The 13,347-nt window shown below is 46.6% G+C and overlaps 1 protein-coding gene across 7 annotated transcripts in view; it reads right to left on the bottom strand.

The window, feature by feature from the left end:
• LOC119374962 (SPARC-related modular calcium-binding protein 1) overlaps positions 1-13,347 on the bottom strand; it is a 52,219-nt gene that overhangs the window by 23,086 nt on the left and 15,786 nt on the right. The window contains exon 3 of one of the 7 annotated variants that reach the window (XM_049420328.1): positions 1,125-1,226. The exons of the other annotated variants lie outside the window; for them this stretch is intronic. Within the exon in view, the coding sequence (XP_049276285.1) occupies positions 1,125-1,226 (102 nt within the window). The remainder of the gene's footprint in view (positions 1-1,124; positions 1,227-13,347) is intronic. 7 annotated transcript variants of the gene reach the window in all.

Raw genomic sequence — 13,347 nt, 5'->3', positions numbered from 1 at the left:
GTTGACCGCACTGCGCATATGCGCGCCTGTCCATGGTGATAACTGGACGGCGTGCACTATACCACTGCGAAGGCTTGCCGGTGTTCGGGTTTCATTTCACGAGCACTGTACATAAACAAGGGTCAAACAAATGTCTGGCAGAAAAAAAAAGGAATATCGCCACAGAATGTAATTTTGAAGGAAAACACGGAACAGAGATTCAGAAACCAGACGTTACCATTGTGGAAACATCAGTCGTTAGGAATTTGGTAGGTTATACATACAGAACAGATGTGTGCTCCCTATGGAATGAAGCAGATGTGTATGAATGACACATGGCCGATGTCTAAAAAAGGTGGCTACTACACAAATTCTTTGCTCGGTTTAACTAGGCAACATTCTTTTGTGCAGTTATCACAAAGTTGGGGAGGATATATTGGGATTGTCGTGCACCAGGATAACAGAAGCTGGAGGACAGCAAAAAAAAAAAAAAAAAAGGACTGATACTTTTCATTCCCAAGGAATGAAGGCCCCTACGGCCTAGCCACTGTCGAAGCCACTGCGGATGTGACATGTTACTGGTTCGGAGATTACTTTTAAGGGCTCGTTTCTTCTTTGTTAGACACAATATTGATGAGAACTAACAGACAATAATGCCAAGGAAAGTATAGGGAATGTTATTTGTAGTAATCAGAATATAAATGTGAAGAAAGTAAAGTGGACGAAAAGATAACTTGCCGCCGAAAAAGAGTGTTCCATACTCGCTGCAATGGCTGCGATCGGCGCTAACACTCCTAGGTTTAAATGCACATATATACCCCATAAAGTGGACAGGAGGATGACCGCCGCCGTAGCTCAGTGGTAGAGCATCGGACACGTTATTCGAAGCCGCAGGTTCGGTCAATGCAGGCGCAAGTTATCTTTTCGTCCACTTTACTTTCTTCCATTTATATTCTGATTACTAAATAACGTCCCCTATACTTTCCTTGGCATTATTGTCTGTTAGTTCTCATTAATGTTATTGGTTCAGTCATTTTGCTTTTTTCACTATGATCATTTCGTTTTTTTTTTAGTACCTTACAGACACCATTCATGGCAATGAATACGGGAGGCATACAAAAATAAAGTCACAGCACCAGTTATACCTGTGACATTGCCAGCAGGAGGTTTTGGAAGCCTGTCAAACTCCTTCTGAAAGATGCCCACCAAGTTGAGGTTGAACTGGCTGCGATCAACGCTTGAACAACCTGAGAAAAGAAGGAAGCAGCCAGGTACATCATGATGAAACTTTGTTATTCATCTTAATCCTTTAAGTTATAAACTTCATAATCCCAGATTACTCTCAGTGTAATCACCCGACCTGGATGAATTTTTCTCATATTAGAGCCCTTTCTGAAAACCATAGATTTGCTTGCAGCTTTCTGCTACAAATGGGTGGATATAAACTTTTCCCTACAGAAAACCTACTGAGATATCAAAACTGTCACGTCAATTATTTTGAAATGTTTAACACAGAATGCTGTAGACGTGAACTTGAATACAAGACTAGCCCAAAGAAGTGCTACTTTTCACAATGAACAACTTATTTTCTATTTCAACAACGAATGACTGGCTTAGAGAACGCAATAACAATGCATCGCAATCTATGACGTCACGGCAAACTGGTGTAGGAACTTCACAGCGGCATCACCAATTGTATTTTCCTTTTTTGCACTTTTTTTTGCTTACCGGGTATCTTCTTTTGGTAAAAGTGATACCTCCGGTATTGTTTAATTATAATTTACTAATACGAGGAAAATCGTATTTCTCATTCATGTCCCTTTAACACACTGTTCTTCACCTGTCTTGGCGCCTGGTGTGAGGCCCTACGCTGGAAGGAACCCTGTCGCCGGGACGTGCAGTTGGGCTTTTTCAGGTGAACCGAGGATCCTGCCAGGGGCCTGCCCTGGGCGTCCACGCACCAGCAGTATCCCGTCAGCTCGTGGCACTGGACACGTTCGAACCCGCCGTCCGGCGAGCACTCCGGAACGAACGAGCCCGGTTGCTGCATGCTCTGCTGTTTCTGGAGCAGGCAACGTGCTGCGGCTGCAGCTTGCGCTTGCTCGGTGCACGGCCCGTGTGGCTTAGCGCCACATAGTTCCCCTCGCACTGGGAACGCTCCAAGTCGCAGCGCGTGGGGTATGTGCGCCCGTCCGAGCGCACACAGGCTCCCGGTGCAGTTCTTCAGTAGGTGGCGGGCATAGTGGCACCTGCAGAGCAGTTGAGAATATTGTAAGCATAGAACATAGTAGCAGTAGTAATATTAGATGGTAGTTGGGGAGGTGGGGGGGGATTGAATTCCCCCAACCCACCTACCCGGTTATGCCACAGCCACCTGCTGCAAAGAGTACAAAAAAAAAGAAACAAAAAGATGTGCCTCTTACAGAAGTTAATACGATATTGGTGTCACCCCCCACCCTCGTATTTTAACCCTTCCCACCTACTCTTTGGACATTCATACTTTCCTTTACAGTACTACTCGACAGCCTTCTATAATTGAATTTCTGCTTTAAAATGTTCAAAGGTTCACATGTACATAGAAAACTAAATGTTTGTGTTAGTGGTGTCTGTAGGGTGGCCAGAACACTCATTCTTCCCTACTCGTCCGCAACATTGTTTATACTGTTGCAAATAAAAGTCAATTCAATTCAATTCAAAATAAGGGAATCATTGTTGGCAGCACTTCTGAACATCAGTGCAACAAGACATACAGAGATCCACTCCTTTTTGAGAATGGAACTTTCATGAGCAAAATAATGGACTTCTTGACATAACTTCTCACACTGCCTGTAGATACAATTAAGGAGTAGTGACACGATTTTGAAGTGCAGCAAAACGGACGTTTTTGGTTTCCTTGGCATGTAGTGTTAACGCTCTCCCCACACCGCATCCAGGAAACACGTATAAATATTTAAGTTTGATTTTAAAGTTTTCATCTCCCAGCATCTGCAAGGCAGCTTCACCGCATGGAGAGCCCTATGACGTTACAAGTCAGCTCACTTGGTTTGCGAAATCTGGGTTCTGCATGCAGCCTAAATCATAGAAATCGCTTTCGGAGGCACTGGACGATAGTTCACTCATCATGAACCACGTTCGACTGACAGCAAAGGACAGCAGGTGCATATTTCGTGGGTTGCAGTCTGCCCGTGACGTCACGGGCAGACTTGACACGTCACTATGAAGCCGCCCCTCGAAACGAAACCGAAACTGCTGGTTGAAAGAAGCGGTATTAAAAATATATGCAATGCATCCCCAGGCACCACGACACTCTTTTAGGGTTCTCGACAGCCGTGCTTTCATTTAGAGCAACAACCCGAAAATTTTTAAAATTCATGTCAGTACTCTAACCATATTTAGCTGCTGAACTAGCAATTTACTGCAACTACGATAAACTGGCACCGAGGTGAAAAAAAGGCATTTGTTGTTGAAGAACTTTATTGTTAACGCACTTTCGAGAACTTTCGAGAAAGAATGCGGCAGCACAAGAACGATCTCCGTCAAGTGAACAGCGAACGGAGCGCAGTGGTGGAGCACTGCGAGAAGTTTGACCACCACATTAGTCCTGACGATGCGATGATCCTGGAACAAGAAAGCAGCTTGCGCCAGCGGCTCCTCCTCGAGTCGTGGCATATACAACAGACAGCGGGAAACATCAACCGCACCAGGGACATTGCCCCCTGACTGTCAAGGCTTGCGACAAGTGTCGGCAAGAAGACGTATATAAGCGCCGTGCGTCTCGGGGTCTCTCACCCCTGAAGAAGAAACCGGTCAGGCTTCGAAACGTCGGGTATCCTAAAACAAATTTCTGGTTGGAGTTTGCTCCTTTTCTCCGTTAGTCTATTACCCAAACAGCAGCCTTCTGCCGAATGTTTACCGTTAATTTGCTATTAAAGCATTAAAGCAACTTCTGAAGAAGCCTGAACTGCAAGGTCATCATTCAAAGTTTTGAAAAAGCTGTGTAGCCTGGCACTGCAAACATGCACTGTGCTGCATTATAGCTGCGTAAATTTTGTCACAGAATTTCATTTTTAAATCTATAAATTATAGCTTGCTCAACGTTACAGCTTATTCTAACAGATAGATGATGGATGCTGCCGACACCATCAGTGTGCCCTTGGTACTGGAATGCAAAGCGTACAAAACAAGCAATTGGCTTTGAAAGTTTAAAAGCCACTCCAAATCGTCGTCCATCGAACACTACTCGTGCTCTTCTATCAAATTGAAGGCCTGCAAGTTGGCCAGAGATTCCTTTCAGCGCCTCGGTTTCCAAGTCAGCCATGCTACGCCACAGGTCGTTAAATTAGTTTCAGCTGACCTAGCTATGTAAAATATGGTATTGCAAATCTCTGTGCACTATAGCATGTAGCCTATAGTCTACATGCTTTTTGCAAGATGAGTAAAATAAAAAGAAATCTGCTAGCACTAAGCAAAGTTGAGCAAATCGTATCAAGATGAAATGACAAAATGATCAAGGCGCCTTCTGCAGCAAGTATTCTCTATTATAGCAACAGTGGTTATTAGGTCTTGATGTTTGCATAGATTTGAGGCGACCCGTAGACAACGAACTTAACAGAACTGTTGCAGCTAATCATCTTGTAACTAGAAAGTCGGCATTCCCGTCTTCAACACGGTGTGTCTGCATTGAAACATCTATAACACAAGTAGAATATTGAATGTAGAACGCATCGGATGACAGTTTCAAACACCACGTCCCCTTTCTTCCACCAATTCACAAGTCAACCAAGAGGACCAATGCTATTGCTACAATGTGTGTTGTTTGTAGACTCCGTCCTTGAGCAAACATCGGAGCTTGGCACACATAGGAGCAATTCGTAGCCGACTGAGCAGCATTCTTGGCATGCATGTGTCTGGTGAAACAGCTGACACTTTTAAGCATAACGAGAGGGCTCGTAGTCTAAATATCTTGTGTTTCTCTAGTTCAGCATATTTTAAGCGAGAGTAGCACCTGTAAGCACTCATACAAGATGTCAGCTAGAAAGTACAGCAATGTGCAACTTTCAATTAACAGCATTAATTGGGTAGTTTAATGTCTGCTCTAACTGCTTCATGAGGTACTTACGGCCTTAATTTAGCGATAATAAGCAGTGTAAATGGCAATGCGGATTCTGAACTGCGATAGATAAGAACTAAAGCAAACGAGAACCCCATCGACGCACGTACGGCACTTGTCAATTCGTTCCGGCATTCGCATCGCTGGCAATGTGTCAACCTCAAAAAAACATATCTCGGTTTTCCGCGCTTGCCAAGCTCAAGGTTAGATACCGCGTGCCGCACAATATGAACCCATTCAGAGTGGGAGAGCGCGACGCAGCTAGCGCGCCTTAATTAACTTCCAGCCGCGGGACACGACCATCTCTCTTGTACTTCGTAGCGACCGTCGTTAAAACGCGCACGGCGAGAAAGAAAAAAAGATATAACGACCCATGAAGGGGGCGAACGAATCTCCCCACTTGTTTCAATAGGCACCGTACATGGCAGAGGGAGCTGCGTTGCTCGCACTGGCCCGTCCCAAGTTCACTGGCATTGGCCGTTAGGGCACGCAAGAAAACAGACGCGCGAACGCGTCCCCCGTGTATCCCGGCCGCAGTCCGCACTCATTCAGAGAGGGAGACGCGCACATCGCGTTCCATTTTGAGCAACCCGTTCATTATTGAGTTTTTGTCCGCTAGGTTTTGCGTTCTGGCGCTGCGTCGCACTGGAAAACTCGACTGTACGGTGCCTATAGCGAGCGTTAAACCTGTGCGAAGGGGCGCTACAGATATGAGCTGTCCGAAACGGCGAACCCGCTCGCGGCGATCGAGTGGTTTCGCAGAAAGAAGAAACAACTTCTCCGTTTGTTTTTGTTTGTTTTCTACCGCCGATGACCGCTCACGGCCGCGATGCTCGCGTACACAGAACGGCTAGAGCCCAGACGCAAGAAAATCGCCGCGTTCAGCCACCTGTAAACATGGGCTGTGGTTTAAAACGCTCTGCTTTAATCACCCCGTCTCCTTCCGCACGTCACGTGTCGTGTGACGCCGAAAGGAAATGACAACTGTCGCGGTGAGAGGCCCTCATGCACGAAGCGCAGCAGGTAAAGCATACTACGTATACACACACAGCACCAACGCGCACAGGCGGCACGCAGTCTCGTCAAACGATCAGCACGTGCGCGCGTTTTGTGATTGCGTGCACGAAGAGTAGTGTGCCAGGTGTCGCTACCCGCGTCTCACCTGTTGTGGGCCCGCAGCCGAAGCGAGGGCGAGCGCGACGGCAAAGGCGGCGAGCAGCAGGGCCATAATGCCCCACTGCGCGCACATCCATCCGCTTGCCTGCAGCGAAGGCCGGACTCGCGCGCACAGGAAGCCGTCGCCGGGCCGCGGCGCCGTGCCAGTGAGAAACTCGATGGTTCAGTCCGCGTTTCGAAAACCAACAAGTAAACTCACAAGTTTTCACAGACAACTTGCCTTGTTACCTACCCTAATCAGAACAAGCTAAAGTAATCGTTAACTCAAAATTATTTTCAATTAATAGTTGTTTACTTTGCACATAGATGGCGCAACACTCTGTGAGATACCCTTATTAATTACGTTATGAGTTGGAGTTTAAAGCGCAGTGTTTCGACTAGCGCCGTAAAAGAGCTCCGGTCGAGGGGGCTGCGGTCGGCGCACTTCTCTCCGCCGTACCTTTCGATGAACTTGTTGCCCAGGTCTTGTCTTTACACCCGATTCAGCGGCTGCTTCCTTTCCAAGGTGTTCCTGCTCCCATTTGCTGCTCCGCACCGAAGAAAAAATATAATAGGGAGAAAAATGTCCGGCTGCCTGAGCGATCAGGAGGCGGAGAAGTGTTGCTCCGAGCCGGACCCGTCGACGCGGGGCTTCATCATGCAGCAGACCATGTACCGCATCAGGGATCCCAAGGCATCGCTCGATTTCTACACTCGCGTGCTCGGCATGAGGCTGCTGCAGAAGCTAGACTTTCCCGAGATGAAGTTCTCGCTCACTTCGTGGGATTCGAGGAGTCGGTGCCTAAGACCAACCCCGCAAGAACGCGCAGAGTGGGCCTTCGGCCGCAAGGCTACTATCGAGTTGACGCAGTGAGTGTGTGTGCTTGTCCAGCGGTAAAAACCCTCTTACGTGTCCCGCGGCCGAAGTTTGGGAGCGCGTACACACTTGGGAGGTGCAGAAAAATACCGCTCGTGTTACGTCAGGCAACTGTTGACGGATGTGCGAGTCTGGCCGGAGCCCTCTGTTCGATATCGCGCGCTTCGAGTGGGAGAGGAGTCGAGGAGTTCAGCAAAGTTTGCCGACGTATTTTGCGAACGGCGCGTGTGCGCTCGGAAAATATGCCGCAAAATGTGGGACATGAAGATAATGTAGTACGCAGCCCCGCTTGACACGCATATGTCGTGGAATGCACCGAGCGCGTGCGCGATAACGATACATTTGCGGACATAGTTACGAAGCTCTGGCCAAGGACATTGTTATTTGAAAACCCGGCAGTCCCAGCGTACGTGGAATGTGGGCTATTAAGATAACGCACATTCGTTGCTTCCAACCGTAAAATGTGTTTTCCGCGTGGGCCTGCAAACTGTGGTTACGAAACCAACATGTCCGACCTTGTAGCCGCTTTATAACGAATCTCTCGATATAACTTATAACGAATCTCTCGATATAACATCACATGTAATCAAGGGCGTGTTGACATACACTAAATGTAATCACTCTGTGAAGGTTATCGGGTTATCGAAGACTTTCTAACAGATAACATGTAAAACGATGCTGCTGTGTGCGTGCACATGCTGGCCATAATACTTTAGCTCATGTCTGGAATATTGCAATATAGTGTTCGTGTGGTCATGCCTGTAAGCACAAATCGGGCAACGTCATGAAAGAAGCACTTGCACCATTTTGGGGAGATAAAACACTATACAGCGTAGTGGGCACATCTTTATATTTTTACGCTGAGTTTCCATTTCTATACGCTACCCGAATACAGTTAGGAAATGTGATTGTGCAACACCTGCCACGTTGGTGCCCATATTCAACAAAATGATGTGCTGTAAGCATCGTCCTAGCATCACGAAGTGTTGCTGAACGTTGCAAATATTCCCGCAGTGTTGCTTCAATTATGTAAGGTTCATGCTATAGGAATCGATGGTCGTTGTACGGCACTCATCATTGCAAGTGGAAGGCTGCCTGTTACCGGCCCATGAGGAAACGTTTTTGTGCAAGATAAACTTTCGCGAATGCAACCACCTTGGCAGGATAGGACAGATTTTGCGACTTGGCTAATACAAATTGAGCTGTTCCAAGGTGCCATGTTTGACCAATAATATTTAAGCGCACAAGACAAGGACAGAAAAGAACACGCAAGACACCGGCGCTGCGTGTTCTATTCCGTCCTTGTCTGGTTGTGCACTTAATAAACATTATTGGTCATGTCTTACAAACACACCCAAACTGCCACGATTGTGGCATTTTGTTAAAGGCCACATGATTGCATGCACATCAACTTCCTGTCATATTCTCTTCTGCCCCCTTTATAAAATATCAGCCATTCATAGTACAGTTATAACTTCTGTGCCTACAGAGTCTGCAATGCCAAAAAAATGCATGGAATTAACCTGTATCTGCAGTTTTATCACCAGAATAGCTGAATTTAAGTGAATAAGATTTCAATAAATTTATTAAGTCAGGGTACAGTGCACCGAAGCGACTTGTTTGTTCATTCATCCATGTCTTTAAACACATTCCTTACATTTCCAACTAGTAATCGCAGCTTATCTTCGCCAACACCAAACCAGTTGTCATTAAGAGAGTGTCAGCTTAGTGCCTACCAACGTTACTAGAATACATTCAGTTTCAAACTTGCTTGTACTGCGCGGAACCGCCACACACTTGCTAGGTTTGGCGCTGCAGTCGCATCGGGCTTCAAAATACCGCGCGCGCTGGCCAACGCTGCACAAGCGTTCGCGTTCTCTATCTGCCTTCTGCAGCTTTTGTGGTGGCGTTTCGTACTGCTCGCATCATGTGTCATCTGTTCGCGTGTTCACGTTCTATCTGCCTTCGCAGCTTTGTGGGGTGTTTTGGGCGTTTCGTACTGCGTTCGCATCATGTGTCGTCTGTTCGGGTGAACCATGCCAACTTGTTGCGTGCCGGGGTGCGCGAGCGGATACCGCAAGGACGCAAGCAGCTCGGACAGACATTTTTTCTACGCTCCGACCGACGGAGTCTTCGCGCAGATTGGAACAAAGCAGTTCCACGTGCGGACAAGGAATTGACAGCCGGGAGGAAGAGCTGAGCAAGGTCATTTCACAGATAGAATTGCAGGAGCCAATGACAGCTGATACACTTCAGCACAGTTACTGCCGCACGATGCGAAAGCAAGCGCGCTGTACTACCTTGGTGGTTATGTCGTGAAGAAGGCGCGCGAAAGTTCACCAGTGTGAAGATTGCCTGCAACTTGTATATCTGAACCACGTACCAGCAGCAGCAGCTAACAGAGATGCGATCCTTTGTGCCTGGTGCACTGCAGCATCCATCAGGTGCTTTGACATCTATGCTTAGCGGCATTGAACGCGTAATTGAAAAAAGGACCAATGGTAACAAAGTGTTCGGAGATTTGTTCTGGACTATAATGGGAGAGCTGTCTGGATGTTCTCTGACTCGGGTAGGCTGCACAGAGCATTTTGAGGAGCTAAGTGCGCGAATCATCAAATTTTATTTGACCAACGGATGCATTTCTATTCGAAGTTTCTTCGCAGCAGCGAGACTCTAGTGTGCCAGTGAAAGCAGCAAGAAAGCGTGCTAAATTGCTATGAAAAGGAGATGTCAGCAACTGGGATGCACATGTGCATAATTTTTGTGGATGTCTAACTGTTAAAAGACTAAGTGCATGTATGTAAATACCTGCAGGATGTATAACTGCAGGTATTCAAATAAATAAACAAGTGAGGTAATACATCGATCTGCTTGAAATGGAGTTAATGAGTACTTGAAAAAAAATGTTGCATGTCACCGTGCTTAATGCAATAGAGCGTACCATGTTTGCTAGCCGTGAACGCATAACCCGTATTCAGAAACACTCCTCGACTTGAACTTGACTGCAACCGCCTGGGCAGCGCGTTCGAAACGCGTTTGTGCTGCCGGCACAGCCTAAAAGGCAGCGCGTTCGAAACGCGTGAAGGCGGTGGCAAGTCAAGTTCAAGTGAAGGAGCGTTCTGATACGGGGAAGTGTCTAAAAAAACTTTTAAAAACACTTAGATAGCGCTATCAAGTGAAAAACGCGCCTGCACTGAGCAGACAACACCGCGCGGCTGGAGCCCGATGCGACAGTCCGCCACTGGCGACAAGCCACAGAAATGGTGCCACTGCGGAGTATGGAGGAGCGGAGAGTTTGACAACTGAATGTATCTAGTAACGTGGTGCCTACTATTACAGAAGCTTGCCTTTCATACTGTTGTGTCTGGAAAGTATTGCTGCTGACATATGACCTGTAAAAAAATTCATCTAGCAGTTATCCTTGCTCTTTTATTCTTATGTTACAAGACGTTCTCTTACTGTTTTATTGTGTACCATTCATGGCATCCATTGTGGCCAGTCCTACTCATGGGCATGAGTCATATTGTGAGACATGAGTCACTATTTCTTATGCCACGTTTGCAGCAACTGGGAGGATCATCCGGAGGGCGGCTATCACAATGGGAACACTGCTCCTAGAGGATTCGGTCAGTAAATAACATCACTATAATTGACTGTGCTTTTATGATGCCAACTTGGCATTAAAGCATCTCTCAACTGGGTGTGCAGGCCACATTGGCATCATGGTTCCGACGTCGCAGAAGCGTGCGCCCGGTTTGAGAAGCGGCGTCAAGTTTGTCAAGAAGCTCACGAAGGTGAGATGTTTATGACCATGCGGGTGTTGCACACAGCTGCCAAAATACAGGATGTACAAATATCAAAGGGAACGCCTGGTTCTCATTGCTTTCGCAATCACAGATGATCAGTGTCGCGTACAATCACGAAACGCGATTGCTCTCTCCTGTGATCCTGGTTGCATAGTGTAGCTACTGTGTAAATTTAGATCATGATAGAGCGCAGCATCCCGTGGCAAGAAGTGCATCTGATCCAAACGCAGCTCTTGTTTTATGTCGGCTATCAGGCAATATCAACAATCTGCTGTGCAACGGCCCTCCAAAAAGAGTGTACAGGATATGAAGAGAGGGCACCTTGCATTGCTGCAAGATTTGGCTGAGCTGTTCATAGCAATGTCTGCTTTCTGTTGCATGTGCTTTTTCCCAGACATGAGGGGTGGTTAAGGACTCGTTAAGTTTGTCCAGCTGCCTACGTCTTGGCAATGTGCTAGGGCTTGAGTGCAACCACCATTTCCCAATAAGTCGTGGTGAGAACTCTAATGTCATCTCACTTTCTGCAGGAAAAATGAAGAACATCGCCTTCATCCAAGACCCCGATGGCTACTGGATGAGATTCTTAACAACAAGAGTGTCATCAAAGACGTGTTTAAAGAATGAATATTTTCGTGCTTTGTTGGAAGAGCCCAAAATGAGCTCAGAGTGCCTTTCTTTATTTACATTTCTACAAGATGACAATTTTCTAAAAGAGTTTTGATGCGCATAGGTGCATCAAGGCCAGCAAGTGCGAAGACAGCTACTGATGTGTCGACAAGATATCCTTGAAGAGCGTGAAAGATTAAATAAAATACTGATGACATTCATTTAAACGAGTTCAAGCTGAAGTCTGCAAAGGGCTATATCCTTAGGATACAGTGTAGTTCACTGATAAGTAGTGCCGAGTGGGCACCATCAGAATCCACATGTCACAGTGAAAAAAAGGTGTGGGACCTTCAAGGAGCCATTTCCACCAGTAAAACGTGGTGTACGGTACAAAAACACATGTGACCTTATGCACAGTGAGAAATAAAAACCAGGATTTACGTTGGAATCGAACCCAGGCACACTGTGTGGCAGGCACGCATTCCACCACAGAACCACGCCGTGTTTACAACTTCAGAAAAAGCCTGTAAATATACAGGTGTTAAGGCGGTCAAGGAGTCGCACCGTGTGTGAATTGCGCGTAACAAGTGATTGCTTTAAACTGCTCACCCGTTACAAAGGTCTCAGCCAATAATCATCATCATCACCACACAGCATCAACACTGTTAGCTACATAGTGGTGCACATTTCCTTACAGACTTGTGGTGGTACTTCAAAAAATAATGAATTATGGTTGTACCGGGTGGCTTTTGCTTCAAGTCATCTTAGGTGAAGCATGGGACCCAGTGAGTTTTCTAAAACCTCTCTCATAAAATTGCTTTTATTTTTTCATATTGTACAAGTGAATAAACAATGTATCTTAGTGAGGTCTCCGTGGTTGGCATCCAACCTTCAACGTATGTACTTAACATATTTACACTAATGCAACCCAGCTTACCTCCCCATTAAACATTGAAGATTTAAACTTCATTGTATGGATATTGTGTTAGCAGCATCTCAACAGCACGACTGTAAAAGGGCCATTTGAAAGGGTGGAAGTACGCTTTGTTAAGGAGATTTTTAACGCAATCCGAAAGGATAGAACACACTTTGTTCAGAAGGTTTTAACCTTAGCCAAGGATGGGAGTAAGCTTTGCTCAGGAGATTCCAACGCAATCGCAAAGGATAGAAGTAGCTTTGTTCAGACTTAACGCAATCCGAAAGAGTTCTTTTTCTTTCTCTTTCTCTCGTTACGTTACGTTCAAACGAGTATGCTCAATGAGTCCCGGCGGGTATTGCCATGTCGGGGTCGAGCAGGGATAGCAGCATTCGCACGGCGAGCAGGTGGTTGAGGAAGTACCGCACGCTGGCCAGATGGGCCCTGCTTTCAAGGGCAGCAGTCCAGCCGGTACGACGGTCATGCACCATGGAAAGCCTGTGCCCGGTAGCATTGGACAGCTGGGGCGAGAAGATCAGGTGCCGAAAGGTCGGCCGCCCCCAGGATGACTGGCTCAGCAGGGCGCGTTTCTACCAGATCATTGAGGTCGTTGACTAGCCGCCGATCGTCTCCTGCGAGCACAAGTTCTTTAAACGGGGTACCGACACGGAATTTTCAGTTGCTTTTCAGTGGAGATGTTAATAGGCAGATTTGGATGGTGTGCGCAGGAGAGATGCATTGGGTGTGCATACACTATTTCAGTCACTTAACGGGTGACCCACCTAAGGGTAGCGCATAACGCCATGCACAGTGGTGACAAACGCTAACGCAAAGGCTGCATTATGTTTTAAAACTCCTATTAGAGAGTTTAGAATAAAGTACACAAAGCTTTACGTTA

The sequence above is a fragment of the Rhipicephalus sanguineus genome, chromosome 11 (genome assembly GCF_013339695.2).
Source record: "Rhipicephalus sanguineus isolate Rsan-2018 chromosome 11, BIME_Rsan_1.4, whole genome shotgun sequence".
Taxonomy (NCBI): domain Eukaryota; kingdom Metazoa; phylum Arthropoda; class Arachnida; order Ixodida; family Ixodidae; genus Rhipicephalus; species Rhipicephalus sanguineus.
The sequence above is the reverse complement of the archived record's forward strand: the minus strand, read 5'-3'. Positions and strand labels throughout refer to the sequence as shown.